At 36.9% G+C, this 27,516-nt stretch overlaps 1 protein-coding gene across 1 annotated transcript; it reads left to right on the top strand.

Moving 5' to 3' along the window:
- The first annotated feature begins 840 nt into the window (after positions 1–840).
- LOC116176813 (homeobox protein Hmx) lies at positions 841–27,516 on the top strand. The gene is made up of 3 exons (XM_031495599.1): positions 841–1,718; positions 15,323–15,468; positions 26,459–27,516. The coding sequence occupies exons 1-3, from the start codon at positions 1,360–1,362 to the stop codon at positions 27,292–27,294; spliced, it is 1,341 nt and encodes a 446-aa protein (XP_031351459.1). The 5' UTR covers positions 841–1,359; the 3' UTR covers positions 27,295–27,516.

Here is a 27,516-nt window from a genome sequence, read left to right as displayed (position 1 = left end):
AAATCTAAGTTTATTCAGAATTCGTGTATAATCTATAACTTAATGAACGCGTTAATCTGAAGTTTAGCAACCCAGCCGCGATAATAATCAGCTTTATTAATTGAAGGAATGATAAATAAAATATTTAAATAGTACACCAAACGGATTTACCGCACGACGAGTTTATTATGGCTTTCTAATTTGAATTTATTAAAGGGTGGTCGTTACGTTGTTAGTTTTATTTAAAAAATCCAATTTGGGTTGCCGTATGTAAGCAATTTATTTAGCATGTGAAGTTATAACGGAAATTCTTTATAAACAGCAACTCGTTTATAACTAAACTTCCTTTAATTCGATCGTATACAATTGACGAGACCTTAAAAAACTACCTACCTACGTAATAAATTTCAGAGCAACTGTACATTATAAAAAAAATACTCCGACGAGGCAGTAAATCATAAACGATATCATCACCGGATGAGAAGGAAAGGCATCATAATATGTAAACAACCCTTAGCTATAGCGATTTATCGCTCACTATACTGATCATTCCACTTCACAAAGACGTCAAATTTACAGACATCAAGTACCAAATATCGACTTGAAAACCTCAGCCACGATTGGAGGGTGGCATTTCAGATTTGTTAGGGGTAGTTTATGAAGCCGCTCATTGGCTATACCCCTACAGTGGGGGAAAATACCGGAAAATGAAATGCCGAGTAAAGGATTTTACCCTTTTAGAGTTTATTATATGTAAATAATTGAACTGTTACCGTCTCATTTTCAAAAGTGTACCAGTTCCATGCAGGGCTAATTAAGTTTAATCCGGCACTAATCACATTTATGGTGCATAAGTATAAAGCATGCCTAAGTGTTACTAAATAGAGTCATTTGTGCAGGGTGTGCAAAGAAAAAGTAAATTTAGAAGGTGATGACATCCAGGACGACAAAGAAATTACAACTAAATAGGAAAGAGAACGCGCACTACAAAATTGCAGCTTGAAAAGCGTGTAACGTATAAAACGAAAAGATAACCGTTAGTGGAAAATCCAAAGGTGTAAGTGAGAAAACCTTATGGGGAAAACTAATGGTCTGCATGAGAAAGAGCAACAACAGGGGTGTTTCTGTCACAACGGGGAGTGTCCCGAATTTTGCCGCCCTCGTTATGAAGTTTGGTGTAAACATGTTCCACTATAGTATTTGGTCATCGTACTAACCGCAGTTTTCAGAACAATCATATTGTCGGTTTTCTTATTACGTTCACCGCTTATTGAAAAACACTTATCGACGTCATTAAACTACCTAAACTTATAACCGTGCAGTGTTCTTCGCAGTGATTTTAAATCATCGACGGATAATGCTTTGCTAAATTCGCAAATAATGTCTTCAGAATCCGACTTACGTGAAATTGAAGTAAACGTCGTGTCGAGTCCGGAATGTTCGAGCCGCAACGCATCTCCGGAACCCGAAAGTTACCGCATTATAAATCGCATGTCCACCCCTAATAAAACATGTTTTCCGGTGATCAAAACTAACGAAGATGAAAGTGCGAACACTAAAGACGTCTCTAAGGCGACCACTACACAGAAAACTTCAGGATCGTCGACGAACTTTTCAATTTCTAGTATCTTAAGTAGAAATGAGCCATCGAATAAGAAGAACGGATATCCTACTTCACCAACTGGAAATATTTTAGATTCCGCTATTAATTCTAGTCCAGATAGTGCTATGTTATCAAGGTAGATATACTTTTTTATCTTTAATTTAGTAGCCCCGACACCCGTTTGATAAATTAGAAAATTTCCTCGTGGATGCTAAAAATGTTGTCTGTTACCGAAGGATTTAAACGGATCAGGCGATTAGCAACAGCCTCTGGTGCTTATCTTCTCAGATGTCTTCTTATCTCAATCTTATATTTTCCGCAACATTTCCCGGCTTTTCGAGTGTTGTTAATCTTACGTTTGCAATTCTCATTCCATTCGTCAATTAATTAATACGCACTTATCGGGTGTAATTCAGACGTTCACAAGCAGATTAACTGTAACGGTTTTAGGCCGATGTACGGCTGCCTTAAATCTATTTGAAATGCGACGTGGTTTCGCACAAATATATCTAATTCGAAAAGCTGTAACGCAATATCAAAATCTATTTAGGCTTGAAGGCTGTTTGGTGCTGATAATTCGTTTAAATGAACGACGGTGTTCTCCCCGACGGACGAAGTTTTATGATTTCCTTTAAAATTTGTCGTGGACTGTTTGCGAATCGTATCTGAATCTGAAAATAATACATTTCCTACAAACCTCAGTAGGTATCTTTTTTTATATGAAGGCTCCAAGAAATTAGTCCTGTTGCTTTATTTTCCTTTTTGTTGAATGCATTCAGTAGCCCCAAATTAATTGCAATAAATTTCAACAAGGGTTGTCTTGATAGGAGCTTTGACTCATAATATCTATTTGCTTTAGTTTATTTATGTTGCTTTTGAAAATGCTTTCCGCTCTCTAGAAAATATAGCAATCTAAATCTTGCAAAATGATCAGAAAGGGCGAAAATTTAGTTACCCTCAACTATTTCGCCGTTTATGCCGTTGCGTACCGTATGGTTTATAATATTAGCACAACCACCATTACTAAAATTACCTAAGCATATTTATGTCAAAATTTATAAAAACGAACGGAAAAACTTAAAATGGTTCTGAGAATAAGGCCTGTTTTTATAAAGCTAAGAGGTCGTTTCAACCCTGTCAATAATTAAATTAAAACATTAGTAAAACTATTAATACGTATCCGGAAATACTACCCTTAAACATTTTTTAGCGTTTGAAGACAAATGACAATCACTCTCAAAAAGCGCATATGCGTATATCATTTTTATTAAATTCATTTTTTAATTATCATGATAATTTCTTTTTTATTTAATTAAAAATACTTAAAATTAATCAATTAAATTCATTATGAACGTGCCCCCCGTGGTTATTTACTACAGCAATTGACAACTTGTTAGTCGAACTGCTACTTCTTGCAAGTACGTTATTGTACCTACTTCTGGGAGTATGGGATGGCACGCCATCTTGTTGAAAGGATAAGTCGTAATTAACAGATATGTTCAATATCAAAAAGCATGCGTCTACAACATAAATTTTTGCATTGGTACCTACCTACTGCTAGTGAAATCACCACTGAGGCAAATGATGACTCCTTTTTTAACTAAAATTACCCTATTGTTTTGACGTTCATTTGAACACAGTGAAAAACCCTTTTCATCTGAAAACTAGATTTTTTCAATAACTTGTCTGCTTCTGCACCTCCCTAATCTACAAATAGTTTTTGACAAAAATCGTTTTGCCCAATGTTTTATCAAGAATCTCCCTTACCGTCTACCGTAACAATATTTTCATATGACTTACCATATTCGTTCTTCCCCGCCCTGATTTCATTGTAATAGAACCATCCCTCAAATGTTTTAAGAAGTAACTAACTGTGCTCATGTTCTGTTGAAACATTTTTATTTCGATTTTTTTACAATCCTTTAGCGCCTAATTTTTTTTTTACTTGGGGACTTCAATTTTATCTTCAGTGGACAGATAAGCCATTTTTAATAATCATATAACACATCAAAACTAAACACATTAATGTCTGATGACTGTTGTTATGACTGAACCGACGAACACTGGCAGAAGTCTCGAAAGCATTGCGTTGGCAAGGGACATTTTTGGAAATGTTGAGCAAAATGATATTACATACCTATTAGTTAAAAAAAGATCAAAAATAACGAACACATACAATAAAGAATAAAATACTTAGAGGAAATAGGTTCCGAGACAGAAAAAGTCTAGTTTTCAGATGAATAGTAGATTATTTTATATATAGAGGAGCAGTAATTATAATTGTTTAAAATTCGATTGTTATAAAATCATGGCCGACTATAACCTATAACAGATGACGGATTATAGTGTCACTAGATTTGTTTAAAATTCGATTGTTATAAAATCATGGCCGACTACTAAAAAGAAAATCCGAAAAAAATGGTATAAATTCAATGAAATGGGAATCAGTCAGAAAATGTTAAAGATAGCTATAGGAATATCAAAATATGCCAATTTCGATTCTCTATCATATTATGGAATAGTAATTCCATTAAAAAAAACTGAGTTTTTAGTCTTTGAAGTTTCTTAAATAACAATCGAATTTTACACAAATCTAGTGACACTAATCCGGCAACTGTTATAGGTTAACATAAGTTTTTCAATGGGTGACTAGCTACTTCCGGTATTTCCGAAAGTACGACCATCTTGAAAATATTTTGCATCGATTCGGCTTTCAGAGTAACTCGTATGTACAAATTTTCAAAAACCTACTTATTTCCCTTTCCCAAAAACGTTTAACTAACGCTCCAAAAAAGAACACCCTGTAGCGTAATGGCATCATTTACCGACGATGGTACTTTGGCGGTTATTGGTTGGCTTATAGTGAAAAAGTTCACTGAAACTCGTGAAAAAAGCTTATTAAGAAAATTGCCTGGATAAAGAAATGGTTAGAGAAGAGAAGCAAATATTCCCGTGTAAATCTCCTTTTTGAATTAAAGGTTGTTCCTTGGATTGCCACAACTATTTGAGAATGGACGAGCAGAGCTACTTAAACTTATTATCATTGATCACCTTCATTAAGGAAAAAGACCAATTAATGCGGCAAGCAATTTCTCCCATGAGAGGTTTACAGCGACATTAAGATTTGGCTACTGACAGAAGCTGCGAAGACCTGAAATATTCAACAATAATTCCTCCTTAGGCTCTTGGCTATATAATACAATAATTATTAACTAATTACATTAGTTACATTACAAATTGGGTGTTGCTAGCATAGATACAACCCGCACATCTGCGCATGTGCAATTTTTCCCAAAAGCTTTTCAGCTCTTCTTTATGTGTCTAACAATATGTGTACCAAATTTGGTTATAATCAGTTCAGCCGTTTAGCTGGATATCAGAGTACAGACAGACGGATAGACCGACCGACATCGAGATTTCGTTTGATTCGGATTCCTGAAACTTCAAAACGTGTATTTCCGCTAAAAAAGTGAGAGGGGGGGGGGTCATTTTTTACCCCAATGCAATACTTGCCTTACTAACGTGCGGGTGGTATTATACATGACAGATACGTCTATATCTCTTTTTCTGGGCAAACCTGAATCCTTGAATATTACTCATACCTTACTATTTAGACAGGGAAATAAGTACTGATAGAAGGAACAAAAATTCGTTAAGCCGCTTGTGAGCAAGAGGCAAAAAGTGCACTTTCAAATTTGTTTTTTCGATTTTAATAGCCTTTATGGACATTTCATGCTTTAACGAGAATACAACCATGAAATAATTTTTAATTTCTGATCGAATGACACCAATACCAAGTCTGTAAGTGGTGTAATTCCGGAGATGTTGTGACTCAGACAGAGACAGACAGACAGACAGACATCAAGAGCGCAAAAATGCACTTTTTATTTCTTGAAAGTGAAAGAGTGCACTAAAAACTGATGTAAACATAATAAACAAGGACAGTTTAATGCAGATCCACAAGCACCCGCCGCACCGCGCGGGCGCGGAACTCAGTTAGTTTACAGTTTACTTTTTCATGTGCGGACAATAAAAAACATTTTTTCGTTTTAAACGGTAAAAATTGTATTGATTTATACATGCCGTTAATTTTCTAAATTCTAATAAGAAGTATTGAATTGAATTTGTGGACTGTACAGTGCACCGGCAGTCTCAAGCTCAAGGTTTACAGCACACACAGTGAGGAAAGTGTCAGGGGCCAGGGAGTGCGCAGTTCAAACCTTGAGGAAAAACTGTAGGTCTGTGTCTACTTGTAGGGACAATTTAGTTGTTTCCATAACAACACTTTTCACTCCGGAGATAGGAAAAGGAAAAGTAAAATCCGCACGAGCGATAATGGGTGCGTTCACCAGGTGAACCGCTTCACGAGCGCTGCGTAAAACCGGGAATAGACTACGCTATTGTATACGCGAAATGAAGGAATATTGGCACGAATCCTTTAACGTGTTTATTGATTAAAAATACAAAATAAATTGATTTTAAATTTTAACTTGGCGTTCGATACGATACATGTATTGTTGTTGTTTCGAATTCGGTCTTTTGAGAAGAACGCGCAAATAAACAAACCAAAGCGATTGACGAAGATAAGATGGCGATGGAGGTTACGTAGCCTTTTGTGGTAGCGGCGTTCCTAGTTATGGCTGGTTAAACTACAGTTTCGACGAAGGCGATTATGGCAAATATGTTGTACGGTGACATCTTGATTCTTGTTCGAGTGTTCTTCGTTGAATGTGTACATGCAGGTTTAAGGTTTGGATACACAGAAAGCGGTCTGTCGCGGCGGGGAGCGATCTCAGCCTAAGGCAATCGCTAGGTCTAGTTATATTACACCGTGGTGCAACAGAACACCGCCCGCTAGTCGCAACGGTCTGCTTGTACAAAATTACAGATTTTAATATGACCGCCTTGTCGCTTTCAAAGAAATTGGGTGGACAAACCGAAGTTTTTATAGAAAATGTATGTAAATATAGATTTTTGTTTGATAATTCATACGAACATTAGTAAACATGTTTTTAAACAGTTTTAAGCATAGAATCAGCTAGCTCAAGAACTCAGTATGACAAGTAGGTAGGTAAATATCATTTTATTAGGATAATTTCATGCACCCAACACCGTCTTTTCTGATTTTTGCTTTGCACAGCTAATCGCAGAAGCAGTTTTTCTTCGTCCGAGTGCATACATAAAATCAACACACGAAGAATCGCATACGATTTTCAGTAGGGGATTTTTTTGCCACTCAGCTCGCGTTCAGAAGCACAACTTTTAATACGGCTCATATTCAATAGGACCGATGCCTAAACTTGTAGAAACCGGTTGGCGAAGGTTTGGCATCGTTGTTGCTTTTCGTTTTCGAGTTAGATGTCGAACAGACTGACAGACGGACATAACCCTTGCATAAGGGGAATTTTTTTCTTTCGAAAAATTCCCCTAAAATATGAAAACGCACTCTACTGAGAGCGACAAGACTAGACCGTTCGCACAAAGAAATCGCGTCCTATGTGACGTCCCCATATCATAGACCGTCGCGACAGACCGCTCTATGTGTCCAAGCCTCCAAGCCTCTAATTCTAACCTCGGCGGCTCATGTGCCGCACAGAACAAGTGGGAATATATACAGAAACAGGTGAAATAGTTATATACAGGGCGTACTAGGATATTCTCTTTGACGGAGCTTTCAAAGGAATAACCAAAGGATAAATAGTTCTAGTTTGGGGACGTAGATAACATCAATTTTGCCTCTTGAAATGTGTTCTTTTTAAGTTGTTCATACTCCCGGGTTTTGTTTAATATTAAAGAAAACAAGGAATTTTTAATTTAAGATTATGCAGGGCATTCGACGTTGGGTGCACCGCAACAGAGGTTGCACAGGTTTGCTCTTTTTGGAGTCCAGCGGTAGGGGAGGTTTTGTTGTTTATTTGGGGATGCCTCCTTCTTACCAATCACAAAATCACTAGAAACCAATTTGGCAGGCATTCATCTAATCGCTGTGGACTGATAATACTGCGAATTTGGCAGTTCCCAAGTCCAATAGCGTCATGATAACGAACGCATCTGCATCATCAATAAACTAAACAAATATAGAGAAAACGAGCTCCTGGATTTGGCATTAGCATGTGCAAAACCAAATTTTAAACCTGATGTTAGTTTCTTTTAATTGCTTCCATAAATAAGAAAGTTGGCACTGCGCATGCGCAAAACGAAATTTTGACACTGGAGTTAAGTTTGGTTTTATTCCAAGTGACAATGTATCAAACTTCATTTAAATACCCTCATAAATAAGAAAGTTTGCAATCCGGTTTGTAAATGGTCGAGATGCGAAAAGGGCACTGTGACTGTTGATGATTAGGCTTAATTTTTGGAATTGCGTTTTATATGGCTAAAACTATACGCATATCGGTTCATAACTCACGGAGATGTCAAAAGGGCCTTCCATATTTTTTGGGCTACATTGCCAATTCACGAACTCCGATCTACAAATTTGATAAAGAATCCACCTGCAAAATTTCATCATAATCGGTCCATTCGTTTCTAGGAGCTCGTTAATAATGTTTGCTGCGATCAGCTTTGTGACCCAATTAAACGACCATTGTCGCATCCGGAAACCACTGACTTAAAAAACAATAGAGCAACCAATTTATTGATAGAGCAATAAAATTTTGAAGAAACCTGCCCTATAATGAAGCCACTCTGTGCACCATATAATACTCAATACGAATAACAGCGTAACCCTTACACATTTCAACTCTAAACCCTTAATTTAAGGAAACCACTCTTACAACCATTGTAACTATCAAAGTCTAATTAAAATAGCCCCTACACCCATGGCCCTAATTATAAATCTAGGAGATTTTAAGAAAAGTCTAAAAAATCTAAATCTTCTCGCCGGCTTTCGTTTTCGTTACAGATCTCACCAACTATTCAAGTTGGAATTTCTTTTCGAATTTTTAAATTTGATTCGTTACTTTCATACGAAATTTCCTCGAGATCAGAAGTTTCTTCGTACCACCGTTTAGGGGATAGCTAAAGCTCCAAGTTCCATTTTCTATCTGTTATGATTGGTGAGAACGAAGAAGAGAAGGGAGAAACGTAAATTTTGGGACTTCTGGGGGCATAGGACATTTAGGTCGTTCTGTTTATTTAGCCAAATGCTTGTTTTAGTTACATATACCACCTAATTTCTTTTATATACCTACTTAATTGTTACACCCTGCATGAAGACTAAACTTTTAATAATATTATACTTTAAAATATTAATGTTATTCCGATCTATAAACCGTAGCCATCATTTTCTAGGATCGCCCACTGTAAGTGAAATGCAGCAGAAATCATATAAGGAAATTATTTTTTGTGTAGGAATCTAGGAATTAACCGAGCGACGCCGACGTGCCATTTTATCCATGTGTAACGTTCTATTACACTGCTGTAAATGTAAATGTCTGGTTGGCGTGCAATTAAATATGTATAGAGCGTTGCGACAATAAATGTGTGAATTACCATGTACCTCCGATAATGTTACTAAAATAATGAGTTTTACGAAACTTCTATATAGACGCTTTTCAATAAAGCTTTGGCATAAGAACTTACTTAAAATTTTTATACCTGTTCAGGTTGTACAATTTAAAGTGAAAGTCGATAGTTACAAAAATAATTGAATAAGTAAGTTTCGATATTCGTGTTATTTAGACTTAAGTGATAGTTCGTGTATTCACATAGGAATTTGTCTATGGGACAAGTTTAGCTGCATTAATGAAACATCAAAAACAAGTCGTACCTAAGTGTAATTTTCTATTTTATTATTCCATAAATGTTTCATAAATTAAATTTGCTTATTATCTAGCTTACCTATTAGTTTTATTACTGGGAAATCGGGTTTCACGGTTAGAAAAAGATTTCAATACTCATTCTGTTGCGAAAGCTTCCTCGAAGATTTTACGTTCTTTCGTGTCTCAAAATCTTTTTGATGGAATTATGTTTAAAGCCCTTATTTGAACGCTACTTAGTGAGTTTTTTTCGTTATTTTCGTATAAGAATTTCCTTCCAGATTATCGCGCTGGTCGACCAGTAACAAAATTTAGTAAAAATATCCGTGGGAATTAAGATGGGAACCTTTAAAACTTTGACAGAAACCGTGAGATCATTTTGCGCATTTTCCAACTCATGTTGGAAGGCGCTTTTATGCCCACTATCTTCGTCCATCCGCCTCACGCCTTAACTACTACAGTTTTCAAGATATTTAGTTTGTTCGTTTTGCTTTCGGTTGCTTATAGCTCTGGCACCTCAACGATGAAAAATCTTGAGGATTAATGTACGCATGCGCAATGTCAACCTCCTTATTTATAGAAATGTTTTTGAAATAGTAACCAAATATTTTTCTAGTAAATCTGCAAAAATCAGATATAACTCTCGCCAGGAAAGATTGTCGGTCACAGAACACTTGATCCCGATCTACAAATCCCTGCTTTTCGTAAGGTGCTCGCGACTTCCGGGATAGTATCGTGTCAATGTTGAACGAAAAGACTTTTTGTTCAATATTACCACGATCCTATTCCAGAAGTCGCTCGCATCTTAATAAAAACAAAGTTTGTAAATCGACACAAGGTGTGCTGTGACCGGCAATCTTTCCTGGCGAGAGTTATATGCTCAAACTTTCTAAATATTGAATCACGAATTTCTCCATTTTTTTGTATCAACCATATGCATATTTTATGTTGTCGTACAGAAAATTGATTGCTCTTTTTAAATATGTTTAAAAAACATAGGCATTGCAACTGTCTCGACTGTGATAATAGCCAATTTAGATGTTGCTTGCTAAATGTTTGTGCTTGTTACTGACGTGTCCAATACATTTTTATATGTACACAGGAAATAAAGATTATTATTATTGGAAAAACAAAAGTTGCCCCAATTTTAACCAAACCGAAAGTGATACCGGAAGTTTCAATATGCCATCGGAGTGATCGTAATGTCACATACAAAATTATATTTGACAAGTTTCTCGTACCTCGCCAATTAAAAGAGATATTGAGGTGACAATATCATCTTTAGCACACTGTATATGGTAAATAACAAATACATTTTAAGAAATTTCAAACATGCAACTAGTATCGATATATATAGTTAACGAACCTCGTAACGAACAATATAATGTAATAAACCATTTTAAAACACGATCGGAAACAAAAAAACCAACTCGGCAACGTTTAAAAATGGCCACCCAAATGACTATTCCCTCCAAAACTAAACAAGAACCCGCTTAAATTTGAAAAGTGGCACGTGATGAAACATCTAAGGCAGGGTCCCTTATGTTAGTTGTAGACCACGCTATCACCTGAAGCAAAGTAGGGAAGGACCGTTAAATAAAACACTGAAATTGTGAAAAGTTTGTTTAATAATCATCGTAATTATTAAGATTGTGAAAGCCCGGAAATGTAGTTGATGTACATTCATATAAACAAAGCAAGCAAAGCGAAAAAGTGTCGTACTCTCGCAAAAGTAACTGCTAAAGGTAAAACGAGTACGACGTAAGAAAAACCTCGCAGTTTGATTATTACAATCCAAAAGTTAATTAACAAAATATTTTGTAAAAGTTTAAGCAGTAGTAAGTAAGATAGTAAATGCATATATACAATGTTGGTTACAATCAAGGTTAAAGGCAGGTTTTTGGGAACAATGGGTCAGATAGTAGCAGGTACTTAAATTGTGAGAAAGGGTTAAGAGTACAGGATGTGACTCATCTTTGGTGCAATAAAGTCCTTTTGTTAAAAGCAAGATGGAAAATTACATGGCCTTGTAGGCAAATTTAACTAAAAACAAGATATGTGGAAATTATTGAATCGCCACTCATTTATCGCACATAGATTCTAAACTGAAGAGCTTTGATTAGCGTAATCCCGCTCCTGCAAGATGGGTAACCCGGCCCTGGTTTCGGGATTTCGAGCCTACAGTTGGATGTCGAAGACCATCACGGAATTAGGTGTCTTACTACAATTTTGACTACAGATTTTTTCCACCCCCGTGACTGCTTCATTCAGTCAGTACATACATAAAACAAATCGGTAATTTCCACATATTAAAATAAAATGATCAAAACTTATATGAAACTTCAGGGACAAGACCAAGTAATCAACATCAATAAACATAAATTAAGCAAACATTACACCAAAAATGTAAACAATTACAAACAATAGCATAACGGTATCACACATATGATTCTGCATTGCGGTTAAATCAAGTAAATTTCAAAAACAGAGATTCAAACACACAACAAATATAAAATGCGGCATACAAAACACAAATACGATGTAAAGAAATGCAAAGATTACTACCTGCATTGAAAAACACAAAATAACAACAAACATTTATGGAGGGACGCGTTCACAACCGCTATTCAAGACAAGATGCCAAAAGTAACCCCCGTTTGTGCTTTCTAGATGGCGCAAGTAGCTTTTTCCCACCTAGAAATTGTATGGTTGCCAACTCTCTCAAATGTATGTATCGTCGTAAGTTGTATATACAGAGTGGAACCTTTCAGTGTACATATTGCAATTTTGCAAGAAACATTGAACATATTCTCTTAAAACACAAGTCTTCAAAGGGTTTAAAATGTGCACACAGTGTGATTATACAACGAACTAAATGTTGTGAATTGGACATCTATCAAAGTAGTTGTAAAAAACAAAAGTAGTGGAATGCGCATTTTTGTGAAGTTATGTCAATTTAATTATTGTATCGTGAAAAAGTAAAGAACCCACAAGAGAACGGGTAGTTCTGAGCAACCTTTGTTGTACCCGGCACGTAAGAAGGAGAAAGATCACGCATCCCCACTATTCATATTCGTTCGTACTGCAGACTCTAAATTAGTCATCTGCGGTTCTGCGCATAGCCCGCTTTCTTACGTGCCGCTATCTGTACAAAGCAAAGTTTAGTCGGCATAGTTAACTCGCAATACTTCTTGTGCACAGTGTGATTTTGCAACGCATAAGTCAAGGACCAATTCCAATTGAAAACGGTCGAACACGAAAACATGTGAAAGCAGGGTCGCTATTAAAGGTGGACCCAAAGGTTTTAAGGTTAAAAAATATGAAATCCCAGTAACCGCCATATTTGGTCCTTCGAACCGGATGGTACATTTGATCCTTTGAATGAACTGGTGCCGCGTTACCACAATTGTTCCGGTCCCAGTGAAATGCTACATTTTGAAGTGGCTACAATATGGAGAGAAGCTGACCACGAAGCGGTTCGAGCTCGCAACGTTCAGACAATGCTAGTCACACAATAAGCACCAGGACATGATTACTATGCCAAGAAGTTCTACAAGCGCCAGATTCCTTCATGGCTGGAACCAACTCACATTCCAATTGATGCCGCGAAAATGCTGGATACTCTGAGCGAGAAATCTAATCCCCCTGGAAAGCAGAATCTGTAAACTCTGTCTGTGATTCAACCACAGCACGGCGCAACAGTTAAGGGGAAATCTCCCACCAGTGCAATGCATAACTCCAAGGAAGTAAACTGCAAAGACAATAAAACAATACACATTGTTGGCAAGGTTGATTTATAAGTATTTCCCGCATATTAACGTAATTAACCTAAAGACGTAATATCTGTGATATAAATGGCATGTACAAGCTTACGTTAAAACTGTCGGTAAACGTACCCGGTTTTGAAATATACAATAATCCCCGACCGAATTTTATCCCGTGTAACATTTGCTGGGATGAGCATTAGGGTTTGCAATCCCAACGCTGCTTTTCCGACACATGGTTTTTGAGCGCGACCGCCATCTTGAAATTTTGAAATAGCAACATATGTCATGTGATACGTTGTTAGAAATCTTATTTTTTCTCTTTCTTACTATCTTAATCATGAATTTGGTGTTAAATTAGAAACGGTGGATATTTCACGTAATACAATCGTTGTAAGGAGGAAAACCATACATAAGTACTGTGTTTTTGTCACTTATTAAACATCTGCTCATTGCTTTTTTATTTGTTAATTTTAAGGTATCTAAATTTGAAGTGCACTACATTAGCCAGCCAAGAACATGGCAAGGCAGGGCGATACAACCTTGTTGTTAGAGATAAACAAATCGTAAATCTTCAATCTTTAACAGAATTTTATTATAACATTTAAGCGGTTATTTGATGCTTTTAGAAAAGAAAAATAAAATAAACTTTCTGTAAAATTAAGGAAAATTAGATTTTTAGGTTCACATTATGGAAAACACAGCCGCAGATTTGATACGAAGACATTCTATGTGGTGCTAAATGTTCCAGAAACATTAATGCTAACTATTTGTTAACTCGGTTCAGTTCCAACAAAAATCCGTATGTTACTTTAAATTTCTACTGACTTTTCATTTCCTTTTTGTTTACCCTGTAACCTACACGCATTAAAACTTACCTACCTTCACAATGCTCAATGGCTACATCTACATACTGTGTTATTGATATTTGTCTACATTTTATTACATTCATGTGTCTTGAGTAATGCCATAGCAATTCCTTGCAATCTGTTATGTTAATGAAGTTATACATGCATTTTGGGAGTGATTCGAGAGTAAAAATGGCGGTAAGATTTGAATAACTACTTACCAATCCGCCCCTAAACGCACAGTAAAGGCTATCTTCTTATTTAATAATAAATTTCCCATTAAAATGAAAACGAAAGTTAATAATAATTTAATCAAGGAAACTTTATACGATACGTAAACGTCAGTATTTTCTAACTTTACTTGAAGCCGTAAGTATCAAAATTCCATCAACCAAGAGCGAAGTGCAGGTTCTGTTTATCGATCATGTCGCGATATCGAGGCACTTAAAGCAAAGCATAAGCTTCTTAGGGAATTCTGAGGAAGTCTTCTTCCGCTTTCTGACTTCGGACCAAGTCTTTAAGGAATACACTCTGAGAGAACACTTAACTTGATGCAAATTTAATGCGAGATAGACTTAGTTTTGAGATTGCCACAGGGATTACGTAATATCGATTCACAACACCCGGTCTTTAATTTTTAACTTATGATTTACTACCAACTTTTAGGCTTTTAGAGAGAAGATATTTTCGGTTAAATTGTTTATTTTGTAGATTAATTCTGTGATACCCTTTACTTTAGCGTAGAGTTTGGGTTTTATTTTTGTACGAAACCGGCTATACATTTTAATTGAAGTTATACTAATGCCGTTTAAAGGAATTTTCACTTAATTGCTTTTGTTTGTTTTAACTTTGCATATCCGAATGTACCCAGGTATAATGTGTTTTATACAGATGTTTTATTTACAATCATGGGTCATACTTTCCTAAATTCAAGTCGGCGCTCTTCCCGTTAGTCCGATTGAGACTGTTGTAAATTAAGAATTATGATGTTTTTACTTTATGTTGATGAGTTTGAAGGGATAGTGAAAGTAAATGATTTAAAATTGGGTTTTTCCGGTAACTACGGTTGTATTTAAAAAAAATACTACGGATTTTAGATCTGTGGTATGTGCCCATGTACTGCAAATTGTGTTTCTTTTTTTTGCACATATTCGGTACAAAAGATATTACAAAACATTTTCATTGATAGCGTTTCTATAAAAGTTAGTATTACCCTGCAATTTACTATTGTAAGTTCTTATAACACATAAGTTTTTCATAAATTTACGAAAGAAACTATTTTATGCAATGTTAAAAATGTTTTAATATTTCAAGGATTAAGTATAGCAAGCATCAGTAGATTCAAAATTAATTCGATTTTTGTTTCAGGTTAGGTCTAATGTCACATTTTGGGGCGTTGGCGGCAGCTAGTAGTAGATATGCAGCTTTATGTGGACCAGGTGATCCTAGGAGTTTGCCATGGTATTGGAGCCGTTTACAACCACATGTACCTCATGATAGATCTAGTCCAAATGGTAAGTGACATCCATCCGATTTACTACTTGAAGTATTAAAACAAAAAATACTAGTGCAATTGCAGATTGCTAAGGGAGTTGAAATACAAAAACTTCCATCATATCATTTCACTAAACAAATATAGAACTGTACTCCCCGAAATTTAGTTGAGATACTATACTGTAACGTAAATTTAATTACGTCGTTTATTTATAACAATTAAATTTATAAGTCTGGAATTTATTTATACCAGTAAAATAATTTATAACTTACAATTTGATCGAAATAAGTACTGAACTCGAAACACAATTCGATTTGCTTATATAGTAAACGATATTTTTCTCATGGTTACAATGATAAAATCACTATCAACATCCATCAAAAATCGCATTGATTTTTAACTGATATAAAATTAGAAAGGTTATGGCAGTTCTACCAACCAAAAAAACTTCAAAAATTCAAAAAACTGTCGATTCGATTGAGCTAAGTCTCGGACGATGCAACTTTCCGCAAAGATTGCGTTACAGATGGTTTCGTCAAAATTCGAAGCCTACTTCAAAAGTTGCAAAAAAAATCAAAATTGTTAAAATATCCACATAGGTAGTAGCATTATTTTGCAAAAACCGAAGAGAGGAATTGTCAAAACTTGTAACTTTTTTTGTCATTTTATACATTTGGCAATGGGGATTTTTTCTATTTTGGCCGTACATGTTAATTTTCGTTTTTCGAATTTTGCATATCTTTACAAAAAAATTAATAATTTTCGCACGATTGGCACGGCGATCGAAAGAGGAAGCATATGTGGCTATCGTATTCCACTTTGTGCGCAAAAAAATTCGAATGCGTCTCCGCAAAACGACACCAAAGTGAAAATAAAAAAAGTAATCAAAACGGGCGCACAATGGGCACTTGCCAGTTGCCAGTTAAATTCTTTGACCTTTTTCTACTTAACGATTACTTCAAGGGCCACCTCTGTAATATATGCTTCTCATTTCGACAGAACGGTCATAAGTGCGTTAAATCTGAAACAATATGATAACGCCGATTGATACTTGATACTTCGACATATGCCTGGTGTCATCGCCTCTCCCAGGATTTAGTGAACTGTCGTGGGGATGCGTTCCTGGTAGGCACTCCCCTTTTTATTCTTGTCCTCCCCCTGGTCTTTGTTCCTCCTGTATGTCCCCAGTATCTCATCTGCCTCATCTTCAGTCTCCTGGTGATCGTCTTTCCTCTTAGTAATTCCCTTATCTGCTTTCTTGGGAGGTTGCTGTGCAGTGAGTGCCTTCCGCTCCGCCCTCCTCAATGTTCGTCTATTGCTCCTTGTTAGCGCTGGACTGTTAACTCCGTATAAGAATTTTGGTGCTGTGATCGTGTTGTAAATCATCATTTTCAATTTTCAAAAATGTATAAATTCTGGTTCTTTATCAAATCGACGAGATTAGGTTATGCAATAGTTTTGTGGAGATTTGAGGTCCATAAGTGACCTTTTGTGAGACCTCGCACATTCTTCACAACATTGATATTAGGTAAAAATCGCATTAATTTTTAAATGAACGGAAATTGAAGGCAGTTTGACGCAAATAATACATCTTGACCCAGCGAATACATAATTTTTGTCGGGTGCTGGTTTGGGCCTGCGTTTCAAATGCTATTTAAAGTGCTAAAGGTAAGAACTAATAATTTAAAATACTTCATTTGTTGCAAAATACTCACTCTAGAGGAGTTTTAAAATGCCAAGCCTTTTTACCAACCTATACGATGATATAAATATATTGGTGCTTTTTTGAGCCGAATCTCGAAAGCGAAAAAACTTACAAGAGAAGATGGTGGAGTGAAGCATTCGTTACCGAGATACCGTCATTTAGTACAATGAAAAGGCCACTCAACAGAATTAAAAGTACTACCCATTGATTCATAGGTGATCTTTCGTGTAACTGGAGCCCGTTAATAGATTTTATTCGATTTGAATTTTACTTCAATTTAAATATATGGTGCTGACTTTTTTAACGCGTGTCAGTGACTCGTAGGAGATGGCGTTGTAGCTTCCGTTTACGGGAAAGATTTTGTTTATTTTGCAGTCGTGGCGATCAAGGCTACTATACGTTACGTGGGTATTGCTAACTCAGCGGGAATTCACGTAACATTGATTTAATTTATTACTCACGTGATTGGATTGAACGATAAAGTTGGTTTTTATTGGTGGAAACGGTTTGAGTTACTAGATAAGTGACAATCAAACAGTAAAGTAGTGGGAAGTTGGTTGTTCGGAGGAAACGCAGGGATAATTCCCGGGAAGCGGTCAGCAAAGTAAAGTCGATCACCTGTAAATCTCCGTGGGGTGGTTTTTATTTTTGTGTGAAATTCTAGTTGAGATCCGAGCGAAGTGAAGTCAACCACCTGTAATTCATCGCAGGGTGTTTTATATATATTGGTGCAAGAACTCCAATAATCAAGAGTGTGCATTACTTGCGGAACAACTTGTAGCGAGAGTTGATTACGTGTAAAACAAATGCATAAAGTTGAAAAAGGCGGCAATTTGAGCGTTTAGTAACCCTCATTCACAAGAGGTTTAGAAAGTATCACTATAAATACGAACAATAGTGGAAGTTTTAACCCACAAAGAATTAAAGTCGTGTGAGCTTAAACAAGGTTATTTGGCGAGTACGACCAACACCGTAAACCCAAAACACAGCGTAATATTTCAATGGTGAATGGATACAAATACATAACGTATTTCCATTGAATTTATTAGATAACCAGAATCCTCCAACTGAGTTCAATTTATACTTCATTTCTCACTTGGTCCACCTAGAGAACATTTTTCGGTAACACCAACATTTCTAGCGCCTTCCCAAGTGTTCAAGTCTCACTTCCATACAACAAAACGCTCCATATAAATGTTGTTCCGATGTTTCCTAAGGTGCAAGTCAGTATTGTTGGAGGTAAACATTATTTCTGTTTTGATCTCCCATCCCCGCCCAGGGTTGCAGTCGTAAAATTAGCAGAGGGTATACTGTGCACGCATCGAAATGATCAGAAGGTTTACTCTATAAAAACGGCTGTATAATTTTATCGTGTGGTATTTGTAGGTATTTGCTGCAAATGCATTTTGGGATGCCACAAAAATGTCGTAACTTTTAGGTAATAACCAACGTAATTCATAAAAGTTAAATTTCGTTTCGTTTATTTCAGGACTAATCTTGTGGACTTTCTTTTTCTAAGAAGGTATACGCTAATCCGTCGATTACAACCAGAAGGTATACGCCGTATACCCCCGACTGCAGCCCTGTATACGAGTATACCTCAAACATAGTTTTAAAAAATTGCAACAAATTTTAATGTATTAGGGGGCTCCCGTTGCAATATAGGTGTTTCATTTGTGAGATGCAGGGTGAGATGTAACGAAAGTATTATCTGGCAGTGTGTATGAATCCCAATGACTTTTTTAATTTTCTAAAAATCAAGAAAGAGTTGGGTGGAGAGCGATTCCAGTTGCCAAAAGAAGCAGTTTCGTATTACAAACGTAACGTAGCTATAATCTCTGGATAGATTGTATAATAGCAAAAACTACGACATAGAAACGAATCGATGGTAGCGCCGCATTTTATCCTAATGTCCATCTCCCTTTTCTGTATGCACGTTTATCAGCCCCGACCGTTTGAGCATGTGTTAAATGTCAGTGGGACAATGGTATTAGTACCTACCACATAAAACAAAATATTGTATATACAATATACATGACGCATTTTCCATTTCATATTTTAAAAAATCCATCCTGCTTTCCACCCGCTAAATCAAATTACAGCAAAAATCAATAGCAGCTTTTTTTCGGTAATTCGATACTAATGTTTTTGGATTCAACTGTGATCATTATAATCGAACTGAATTTAGGCTACAAACGCACTGCCATTTCCATCAACAATACATAAAACGTGGCTTTCATTTAAATTACCACGTACATTTAGACCCCGTATGCCGGAGGCAAAATTGAGTTGATTAACTGTTGACTACTAAAACCGATACAGACAATATATGGACGCAATTCATTATAAAATGGAACGGATAATTCGTATCAATTTGTATAGAGTTTTGAAACATCGATATGATATTTCAATGAAGTTGGTAGATATGCTAAAATTCTACCCGAATCGTGCATGGGGTAATTTTGTTGTTACTAAAGATATCAAAAACCCCTAAATCGTTGTCGCTTACACTTTATTATTTTATAGCGAGCCTATTGAAAGGAAAAGTATCGAGTGTCATCTGTAGGTATTGGTTTTCAGATAATTTCGCTTGACGAAGGGTTTTTCATGGCTTCATTTAAGTGAAAGCAAAATGCATTCCTTAAAGCCGGATAGATTGGCTTTTATTATAGTACACATTTCGTTTAGGCTACGAAGCCACCCGCGGGATATTATGTGTAGCTGTAGACTGAGGAACCGAATCGTCTGCCCTACTCAGTTGGAATTAATAAATTAAATTTCGACCTGTCACATTAGCGCCCACTTGTTAAGCATCAACAATTTAATTATAATAGATACATTAGTTGTGCTTGATTGGGATTTTCCTATATGGTTAACGCTCTATCCACTTTATGTACCCTCCATTTTTATCATGTGAGTTTGAATTTTGTCGAGCGAGATGCAAAATATTTGCGAAATAAGCGGCATTTGTGGTCGTCCTCGTCCCCTTTCGGGTAAGTGGTCGATTATTCCTCTTTTCCGGTTGCCTATGATTAACGAGCGACAAAAAGCGAGTTTATGATTTTGGACTTTCTGTCCGTTCGTCTGTGTACACTATAACTCGCTAACGGTTTCAAGGGACTAATTGATTAAATTTTGATCAATATTCGTCAACCGAAAATGACTTTGTCGCTCGTATACAGGGTGATTCCTATAGTACCTGCCACCGTTTGGGAGCGTATAGGGGGTGCCTAGGGGAGTATTTTGATATAGGACACTTGGGGTCGGAAATCTAAAATAAGGGCGCCAGAACCAAATTTATCTTCTGGAATTTCACGCCTGTATGTAGGCACCCCAACCGACCGACGTTTCGCGCGGAGCGATGCAGAGCGAGTTAGCGCGAGGAAGCGACATGGGAGGGAAGGAGGGAAAACGACAGTCAAAGCAATAACGTTTACAAGTGTTCAACGTGGCCACCGTTGTTCTCAAATCTCAATGCACTTCCTACATCTAGCCAACTATTATTATACTATTGCCATAGTGTTTATTCACTTGATACGCGTCGTTGCAGACGGGATTTCGTGGGTTTAAACAAAATTCTGATCAAGTGTCAGCCACACATCGCCGCCTGAGATCGCTCCGTGTGCACCGCCGGCCGGTTGGGTTGCCTACCTACAGGCGCGAAATTCCAGAAGGTAAATTTGGCTCTGGCACCCTTATTTTGGATTTCCGACCCCAAGTGTCCTATATCAAAATACTCCCCTACGCACCACCTACACGCTCCCAAACGGTGGCAGGTACTATAGGAATCACCCTGTATATTGGTGCAGTTTATTCGACATTGTATCAGCCATCTTGTGTCAAAGAAGAAACTGTTTTGGATTCTCAGGCATTTTGCACCTAACCTAATGGTGTAATGGTTTCATTTAGTAATGTACCTATAATATTGTAACGTAAATTTAATTACATGATTTGTTTATTTACAATTAATTAAGAATGCATTTATAACAGTGTTTATAAATGAATTAATTTATAACAGTTAATTATACTCACTATCTATAACGAAACGCGCTTATATAACAAATGGGTAGGTTCTAGAACGTTCTCGGACATTCTCGAGAATTCCGAATACGTCCGAAGTCGGTTTATCGTATTTTTTTGTTTAAAATATATCGTTTTTGTAATTTATTCAATGTAGATCAGGTTTCAGAAGTAAGACACATCTGGTCGTTTGCGAGGTTTTATTATCATGCGAAAATTAATTATCGCACGTGTTTTTGCTGATAACGTAGAGATAAGGTGTTAAGAAGAATTGCGCGCTTCATATTGATGAAGTTTGGACATTTGATGCGTTTCGGCGTTGATTAGCGATTTATTTCATTCAAATTCAATTCCGATTCATAAAGAAGGAGTTTTACGGTTTGTTGTTCCCGTAAATACTGGAGACAACGAGAGAACGCTGCTAGTTTCGGGTCGGTTAAAACCGCATGCATTTGTTTACACAATTTATGGGCAGTCAGTCTATTTATGTGAAGAAGCGGTTCGTCATTTTTTATAATAAATTTACGCAGAAGCAAGTAACCAACGTGGCATGAGAAGTTTAACGCGTGTTTGTTTGATTACGGGAGTACACTTAAGGTTTTCTTCCTATTGAAAGTTAAAAGTTCCATTCGATTTATTATTTTATTTGTCAACCGCATGCGTGCGGGGTAATATGTCCAAACAATCTTGGTGAGCTTTTTTTTTCTTTTAGGGAGTTTGTTTTAATTTTGTTTCATTATTTTTCAGAATAAATTGTCAATCAATTAGATCCATTGTGCGACCCAGATACAGTTTTTATGTCAAACTTTTTCTACTCGTGCCAAAATTATTTCACGTGTTAAAGTTGTGTAATAAATTCTTTGACATTTTTGAAAGTTTATTGGGGCCACCGAGTCTGTCAAATTGTAGTAAAGTCAATATTAGGATTTCTCTTTTATCAGACGCCGAAGAGGAGAGATTATAAAATTCTAAGCTTTGATTTGTTTTGAACTAGCTATAACTATTAGGCTAAATATTATAAATATGATATGCCGACCTTCGCGACGTTTGCTTTTTGTTTGCTATATAAATAAATTGAATTGTGTTTAATCTTAGTCTTAACATCTATGCAACTAAGTGATATGCACTGTGTCCAAGATAAAAATGTTTATCATGGGAATCTCGGAAACCATAGAAGATACGACGATAGTCAAATTAGGGCAGTGTTGCGCAATTAAAGGGCTATCAATATTCAGTCAATAAAACCTGAAAATTTCGATTATTTCCGAAAATATGCGAGAAAAACCGAAATTTGTCGATTTTGTTATTTTTTCTAATGCTATTTGAACATATATACAGAAAAATTAGAAACAATTTCTCATTGCCACTCTTTGAGCTCTACAAGACAGCGTTGAGAGATTTTCAATACATTTCTTTTTTGGAAAAATATCGCCAAGTTTATTTTTTTATATGGCACGGTACGAAAAAAACAAAAGTTGAAAACTGTTGGTTTCAACAGGATGGCGTACCCGCGCACAACGCCCTAATAGTGTGCGAATATCTATCGTATAAATACCCTGGAAAATAGAAAAATTTATTCAATATGTATTTTCGCACGATTATAGCGTTGTGCGCGGGAGCACCATGTTGTTGAAACCGACAGTTTTTTAGCGCATTTTTGCAAAAAATTTTTTTTGTAAAAAGTAGCTTTTAATCTCACTTTGGCTGGCTGGCTGGCTGGCTGGCTGGCTGGCTGGCTGGCTGGCTGGCAGTAAATGCGCGCCCGTAGAAAAACGCTTGTAAAAAGACAAGGAGTGTACATGTAACTATCGGGGCCGTGTAATTAAGAACGTTAGGGATGGGGCTACAAGATTTGGAGTCGACGACATCTGGACGCCATCCCCGAGCGTATTATACTAACCTGGAGATTTTTCAGTTTTTATCTTTCTTCTTCTACAGTTTTTCTCCGATTGTTTTCAAATTGGTGTAGTCGGGAAGATCTTGTCAACGCGCACAACTCCTGCGTGGCGGAATTTTGTTTTTTTTTCCTAGGGGCGAAATAAACCACCTTTTGCGCGGCGCGCTTCGAGGGGTAGTCGACTTTGGGCGCCCAAAAGTTTCTTACAGCGCGAATCGCGGTCTCTCTTTTTCGTGTCACTAATAGAAGGTCGAGCTATGTGAAGTACCCAAAAGTTGAATACGATTTTATGCCGGGATTTTAGCGAAATCTACCAAAATGTGAATTACGAATGAACGGGACGTCGGAACTGTGTATCGACAAAGGGAATGTGGTAACCCCCAAAGGATTTTACTGATGGTGGAGTCAAAACTTCAAACGCGAATTGCAAGTGCACGGTAAGTGAGAAAATGGTACCGACAAAGTGAACGTGGTAGCTTTCGGCAAGATCTTATTGATGGTGGAGTCAATATTGGCTAATAAAACACTGATCTGCCACACAAAAATGCGCTGAAGTCCCTTCGATCTCACACGAGGACTTTGATCATTTTTTTTTGTAGAGTACAGCGTTGTATTCGTAATAAGAAATGCTATTCGACACAGTATCTACTTTTTTTGCGGGCCATATAAGAAGCTTAATTTGATGATTTCTGCGAAACGGTACGTTAACTGTTCGGTCGGTCGGTCGGTCGGCTGCATATAACTGTCGAAGAATCATCGTAGAATGATCGGGTTTGGACGCATCGAGTACTTTTCAACTTGTTTTATAACCTGAAGTGTGTGGTGATCTTAGGGGTTCCAGATCCGGCACTGCAATTTTGACTTACCCTGTACTAACAGTTGACAACTCTCGGGAAAATTACAAGCAGTGAGATCTTACTTCTATGTCGGAATGACAGATCTTTCGCGCCACCTTTTCAACATCTCAAATTTAATGAGAGATCAGGTATTGAAGGTAAAAAAGTTAAACAATATAACGGTTGGCAGGGTTGGCGCTGCATTTCCTCAAACCCGGCTAACTAGCTCAGGGTTAAAACACAAAAAAAGAGCTTGAAATCTTCCACAGCGGCAGTTAGTTCTGCGCATATGACCGTCTTAATTTTGTTGCACAAATAAAAAATGAAATTGTTTCCACAATTGGATAACATATAGCGCAAATACATAATATTCCCCCAAGTATTCAAAATTATAACTTACGCTACTCACAGCTCTTAGTAACTTTACTGTGCAACTGAAATTTCTAGAAAACTCCCAATTAGCTTCCCCCAAAAGAATAAATCCCAAGTCAATAATGATCGATTAAACTGATTACTGAATCTTAAAGCAACTTTCCACAAATAAATTGCTATTGGCCAACTCCTTGAGAAGGAAGTGGTGGTCTCCAACAACGCTCGCGTTTAAAACTCGATCATAACTTAACCGAGATGACAAAGATACTGAGTAGGTACCTACTGATGCTCACAAATTACTTAAATGTAATCGCATATAACCCTGAAGAGGCAAAATAGTTATCAACTAAGACGCTAGAGTTACAGAAGTTGTCCCTTAGGAGAGTCGATCCTTGATATTAAAATCTTCTTCGAATCGTGCTAATCGTAAATGAAGCAACAATTGTAGATGGAAATTGCAGTACAACAAATTACAACCGAAACCTAAAAAAGGTACACTCTAAATAAACGAAATACACATGGCCGTAGTGAAAATAAAAGACGTAGAACGCAAATGTATATCCCCAATAGGAGCATAGACGAATCCTGTCCAATCTATTACTTCGGAAATTTCCAAGTTATAATCCAATCGGCAGATATCAATATATTGGGAATATGGCAATTAGAATTCGATGCGTTCTACCTCACGCTTTCAGCTGTTTGTTTAATTAACATGTACCTCAATACGGCTTACGAAGAAAAAAAGAAAGATGAGAATCGAAATCCAAAAATCAAGGCGTTGCCAATCTGCGCGGCAAAATTGGGTGGTTAAATTCCATCAATAGATACCGTAAACAATAATAATGTTTCGAAATGGAGAAAATTACAACAAATTAATAAAAACAAAATATAAATGACACCATAAATGCAAAATGAAGAGCAAGAGTGGCCAACATAATTTAATGGGAAATTAAAGGCACTATGGTTAAATTAATGCAAAAACATCTCAAAACTAGTAATAAATCGCATGTATTTTAAAAAACATCAAAATACCCATGCCTCTTTGCTCCAGAGTCACGGCACCGGGCTGCAGCTGGTAAGCGACTGCACGACTCAAAACCAAAAATCAAATCTCCCGCCAAAACTAACTGAAACTCATGGAGCATGATCGTCAAGTAACAAACCTGTCTAGTGGTAGGACCGAGTCACTCGGAGGATCGGCCAACATAAATATAACGCAAGAAATGGGGAGAGTGAAATGTAATAAAAATTAAAACAAAAACAATCAAATCCAAATTCAAATCAGGGTTGCCCTCTCTTAATTACACGAGAGTAGCTCTAGGGACTTCTTTGAAAACCTTCCAGGAAATGTACTCAGTCTCTTTCTTACTTTTTTACCATTTGCTGTTTACAATTTCACATTACAATAGGTTTCAGCCTGTACGACGACATCGGGAAAAAAGAACATTATTATGGCAATTTGAACACATTTTTACATAGAAAATTGACCCAACAAGTTCTTTTGAGACAAATTAGCTAATATTAAGAGTAAATATAAAATATGGTCTGATATTAAGGGTAACATGCAAATATAGCACTGATTCATTTGAAAATAATCAAAACGTATTTGGTTTCATTACACTTTGAGTTGTATTTGCAAAACATTTTAAAAACGAAAGCTTTTTACTGATTGAATAAAACATTTTTGCAAAAATATTTACAGCGCGACGCCTAAGGGCGTTTAATTATACATGAAACAAAATGCATGTAAAATGCAAACGTTAATTAGTTTTCAGCTTCTAATAAGTACTTTACCTAACCAAAAGATTCTCGCCGACTCTTTGTACGCGATGCATTCTTTATTATTTTAAAATAAGTGAAAACTAATTCATTAAACTAAGGATTATGTCCCTAACATTATTGCCGTATTTAAAAGCATTTAACAAGCACCAACGTGGTTTCAGAAGCCATACTGTAAAGATTAAGCTAATCGATGTAAGCCTTATAAGGGCGGATTGAACAGTGCTGACAGCGACACGAAACACAAATCGTTGGAAACAATAAAAATACTTTTTCTTTCATCTTCTTTACCGGGATTTAACTTCATTGGTTTCCTTCTTATAAAAGAGCGAAGTTTGGTAAAGCCACTTTAGGGCGCTTTAAAATTATTTAATTAACGGCGATTTCCTTTTAATTACAGGTGCCGTTAATAATGAAGATCAATCACCTCCTCTATCACCGCGCGATCCTCACAATACTCAATCTTCCGACTCGGCACGTTCGCCACGTCCGACTTCCCCAATGGAAAGTCACAGATCCCCCAGAAGCAGTCCGCACCATTCGAACGTGATAACATCGACACATCCGGTCTTTTTAGATCAAACGTACTTAAATATAACGCACGCGAAAAGTCCCTACAGAGAGAGTGAAAATATGACAATAGACGAGGAAATCGAAGAGGAAGAAAGCGACTACGATAACGATAAAGATAAAAAAATACAAAACTCGAGCAGTTTAAGTCCGGGAAATTCCCTGGCGAATAAACGTAAAAAGAAAACGCGAACGGTGTTTTCGCGATCGCAAGTATTTCAGCTGGAATCAACGTTTGATATGAAAAGGTACTTATCATCGTCGGAACGTGCGGGGCTCGCCGCAAGCCTGCACCTAACCGAAACGCAAGTAAAGATATGGTTTCAAAATCGGCGAAATAAGTGGAAGCGTCAACTGGCGGCAGAACTGGAGGCGGCAAATATGGCTCATGCCGCCCAACGACTTGTACGCGTTCCGATTTTGTACCACGAGTCCGCGAATGCGTCGATGCGACATCCGTTTGAGCAAAACCACGCTTTGGCATTGCACCATCCGCTCGAAGGTTCCAGAGACGCGGCGAGTTCGGCGGCGAATTCCGTCGTCAGTTCACCAACTGGTTACCCCGGTTCGCTGTATTACCATCACCAGGCTGCCGTAGCAGCAGCGGCCGTCCATAGTTTACCATCCAGTCCGGTCAATCGTCCTCCGATGTCGGGACTTGTATGAGATCAATAAATAACGCGACGAAACAAAGTACGGCTCAACCTAATTTTTGGTGCAATATTTTAAATTTCCTTTTAAGGAGCTGTACGTCACGCTGCTGTAAATATGTAATGCATTACTGTAGTTAGATTAATTTATGTATCATTGTAAATATGAATGTAAAAATTTGTAAAACAAAAAGATCTCTCAGTACTATCACGTTTAGGACGTGTATATGTGTAGCAA

This window comes from Photinus pyralis, unplaced genomic scaffold, assembly GCF_008802855.1.
Source record: "Photinus pyralis isolate 1611_PpyrPB1 unplaced genomic scaffold, Ppyr1.3 Ppyr1.4_LG7, whole genome shotgun sequence".
Lineage (NCBI taxonomy): Eukaryota > Metazoa > Arthropoda > Insecta > Coleoptera > Lampyridae > Photinus > Photinus pyralis.
This window is presented reverse-complemented; position numbering and strand designations above follow the sequence as displayed.